Source organism: Poecilia reticulata, linkage group LG6, assembly GCF_000633615.1.
Source record: "Poecilia reticulata strain Guanapo linkage group LG6, Guppy_female_1.0+MT, whole genome shotgun sequence".
NCBI classification, from domain to species: Eukaryota; Metazoa; Chordata; class Actinopteri; order Cyprinodontiformes; family Poeciliidae; genus Poecilia; species Poecilia reticulata.
The window spans coordinates 27,626,585-27,630,685 of record NC_024336.1 but is presented as its reverse complement, the minus strand read 5'-3'; the positions used below and the strand labels follow the sequence as shown (position 1 = coordinate 27,630,685).

The 4,101-nt window shown below is 38.6% G+C and overlaps 1 protein-coding gene across 1 annotated transcript in view; it reads right to left on the bottom strand.

Moving 5' to 3' along the window:
* The window catches only part of alx4b (ALX homeobox 4b), a 34,125-nt gene extending 32,307 nt beyond the window's left edge, over positions 1-1,818 (bottom strand). The window contains exon 1 of the mRNA XM_017305095.1: positions 1,394-1,818. Coding sequence (XP_017160584.1) covers positions 1,394-1,718 — 325 coding nt within the window. The 5' untranslated portion in view covers positions 1,719-1,818. The remainder of the gene's footprint in view (positions 1-1,393) is intronic.
* Positions 1,819-4,101: the final 2,283 nt, after the last annotated feature.

Below are 4,101 nucleotides of genomic sequence, written 5' to 3'. Positions count from 1 at the left end.
CTCAGGCTGGAGAAGTGACAGCAGGTCAGGCCGAAACAAACTGAGACGGGATCTGGTTGTTTCTAATGGGGAAGGAGAGAGGAGTGGATTGAACTTCATTCTGGCAAACTATGTTCAAAAGAAGGAAAGAAAGGGAAAAAGTAGGGCTGGCTGAGAGCGGCTGCAGACTACAGGGAGCCATCAGGTTTATAAAAGAAAAGCAGCAACACACAACAAAATTTTAAAAAAATCAAGCTTAGGTGTTTCTGTTCCCATGTTTTTCATTTTTTTGTTTGTTTTTTTAAGCTTTGATAAATGTAATTTAATAACGTCCCGCTGCAGCATCAGGACGAACATCTGGAGTTTAATTAAGATCTAAAGGCGCCACTCAGTCTATGGCTGGATGCTGAATGAATGACGAACTTTAGATGTTGTAAATATGAGCAGATCTCCTCTCATAATGTGGTTTTTAAAAATGTTTCTGTAAATAATAACACAGATCGATTTAAATGTGAAAATCACGCATAAAGGGGTTGTTTTTGCGCGGCTTTTGGAAGGAAAATCGGTAGTTTAAAGATTTATTTTTAAACTTAACTTTCTTAGAACAAAAAAGTCAGAAACTAATATTTTATAGTTTAACTGATCATCTGGGACTTTTACGGCCCATAAATTGACCTCTCTTTTGGCTTGCGAAGCTGCTTATAATAAATCCCCCCCATATTTTTTTTATTTCATCTCAATTTCCAATTATAAATTCTCTTCCTATTTAACATTTATATCATCTTACCAAGTTAATTCCATTTGGGTATTTTTATATAATAGAAAAATGATGGGGTAGTGTCTGAATTAGTGCATATGTCTTATTTATCCATTTCTTTATTTATTAATTTTATTGGTTGTTTAACGATAAGCCACAAAATCTGTCAGTACAATTTAAAGGCAATAAAACCAATCTGTAGTTCAGTTTCTTTATCTGCTGTGGCGAAGCTGTTATTATGGAAATTATTACTGTTATAAACTTCTTATTCCATTTTATTTTATGAACTGTTGCTGTTGCAAAAATGCTGCGGCTCCATGAAACACAAAAAAGAACCGAAAGCCGCTACAAAATCAAGAGTCCGTGAACGCAACACGCATAGAAATAACAGACATGGCCTGAATAAAACAAACAAAATGTCCTTAAACGGTTGAGTTTCACTCAATATCCTGTGTGCATTTGTGCAAATCTTTTAGCGCAATAAAACCAGAGAACAGTGCAACGTTTGAAATTATTTTCCTCCATAACCTAATTATGAGTTTCCGACCCAAACAGACCAACTAAAGCTCCCCCTGGAAGAGGCCCCTGTGAGTTTCTCATCATGTTCACCTGCCGCCAGAGCTGCTGTGTTTTTGTGCAAATCTGAAGCCAACCCACCGTAGCAGGGGATGAGCGTCCCGTTGTGTCCGCTGTCCGGGTGCAGCTTGCCGCCTTCGGGTGGAGTCTTGCAGGTCGGCCGCTGCATGAAGAGCTGGTATTTGTTAAAGTTGCTCTCCTCGGCTCCGTCCAGTGACTGGCACTCTGTCTGGAAGGGGCTCCGGGAGCCTTTACCCGGAATGAACGTGGGGCTGTATTTGGTTTCGGTGGTCTGGAAAGTCCTGAAAGGATTCGCCTGGTGGTCTCTGCTCTGCGCAGTAGACGCGCTGTAGTAAGAGTCCATGGATGTCATGTCGCAGTATGAGACGCACGTATCTGCGTTCATACCGAAAAAGTTACAGTCAGGGGGAAGAAACAAGTCCAGACGCTTCTTCTTCTTCTTCTTCTTCTTCTTCTTCTTCTTTCTCTTCTTCTCTTGCCCTCCCCTGCCGCACACTGCGGATCTTCTCTAATTCTCATGCGCTGACAAAACTCACACTGACGCGCTCAGACGCGCTCACTCTCACGCTGCATGGCGCATCTGGGACTGGTTAGAAAAAAAGCGAATCAGATGTTTTCCAGAGACCTCAGACCGAACAAATGCTAAAAGCTCCCTGAAGGTTTGTCGGCTGGATGAGGGGAAGGGGGGGGTGAGAGAAAGAGAAACACTGAAGCTGAAGCGGATTCCGCCGCATGCGGTAGCCCGGACGCAGCGCAGCTCTCCGACCTGCAGGCGGGTCTGAATGAGGCCCGAACCGACCCGCAGCCCGCCTGATGCGTTATTATGCAGCCAGTAGGGATGATGGGAGGTCAGGCTCCGGAGGGGGGAGGACGGAGGGGGGGGAGGCCTTTTTGGTAAACACGCGGGAGACGCAACACATGACATTAATGTAATTAGAAAATGAATACAACAGCTTTGATTCCTACTGTGCGGCGGCGCAGGACCTGCATAACCTCTGACTTTAAAAAAAAAAAAAAAAAATTATGTGTGAGCAGATATTGAAATACGTTACACATTTTCACTTAACTACTTCATTTAAGTCGTAACAAATGTGAAAGATTTACCCATAACTGTTTTCATTTGCAAAATTGCGACAGTGAGGAATGAAATGGCTGCATTCTGGATGTGACTGGAACCTGCAGTGAGAAACGTGTCGGTTTGGATTTCAGAGGAGAATCGTCTCAGCTTTCACTCCTTCCACTTTCAAACAGCGAACCCTCAACATGGAATCAATAATAAGTCATTAAAATCTATTTTGGTCGCCCATAAACCGCCTGCATTGTAAACCGTTTATTGTTAAAATAACACTGCAACATCTAGTCGTGTTTATATTTTTACACTAAGCTAAATAAAGGCTGTAATTGTAAAAAAAACCACCAGTTATTTGTGCAAACTTCTATTATTGCGCTACGATTCTGTGCACAAAAATTGGTGTTAACCTAAAAAGAAAAAGAAACTTAAAAATATTCCTCTTAATTAGGAGCCGGTTTCATTTCGTAACGGTTGTTTTTTTTTTTTTGTTAACGTGATTGAAATGTCAATATAAGTGTAAATTTACAGTAACACGATGAACTGCAGTATGTGGCTCACATAAACATTGTTTAAACAGTAAAAAAAAAAGAAATCTGTTGTGAACATTTACTGTTAAAATAACACATATTTACAGTGCGCGCTGTCGCAAGTTGATCAAAAGACGCAGCGGGGGAAATTTGCGCCCTTTTATTTTTCTGACATTAAACAGCCGGAGAACAAGATGAGGCCTCTAAGATGCTTCAAACAAACTTACAGGCGGCAGCCATGAGAGGCGTTCCTGCGGTAGCATAGTTTAACAGCACGGATCTATAATAATAATAATAATAATAATAATAATAATTAATAGTTGAGGTCGTTCATCCAAATAAACCCGCGTAAATAAATGTGTGTAAATTAAAGAATTTTCCTTCTTCTATCTCTTATAGCTATATTATTAATTCTCTACGATCTCACCATGATATTCTGAGTTAATATTTTCATCATGTTTTTTTTTAATTAATATAATCAGTACGCTTATAGATTCTATATAAATTATGCATCAATAATTTTTTAAGTCGTCATTTACACTTTACTGTTGGTCCTTTTTCTGAATTTATGGACGTGACTCTCCTAAATAAAGAGACTGAACTCAATTGGATTTCCATAATTAGCGCGTTAATTAGGACGCGGGTTGTTGAGTCACAGCTTGTGACGTTTCCCACATATTATTACTATTTTTCGTTTCTTTCTGACAGTTTTACGCACACAACTCGTTTATTTTAATATATTGAAAAAACCTAAAATGAGTCTTTTCCCCCCTGATTTTTATTCGTTGTTTTAATCATCATGTTATAATTTGCTTATATTTAAAAAAATCTTAAATGAAGCTCTGAGCTTTCAATAATGAACATTATTAATTTACTTCTTCATGTTTGTTCGCTTTATCACCTAAATTAAATTTCTTTGATTTCTGGTACTTATGTTTGAATGTTTGAATGCATTTTAAGATGATTTAAATGTTGCATTGTAAAAAAAAAAAAAGTGTCTAATTTACGTTAAACTCTCGGCAGCTCTGGTTGACAGATACGATACGTATATGTATAGTATATATACGATAAAATTCTGGAATTTCATAGTATAAATGCGATAAAATTCCAATAAAATTTACGGATTTTATCGTAAGATTCTAACAAACACAGCTGCCGTTAGTAAATTA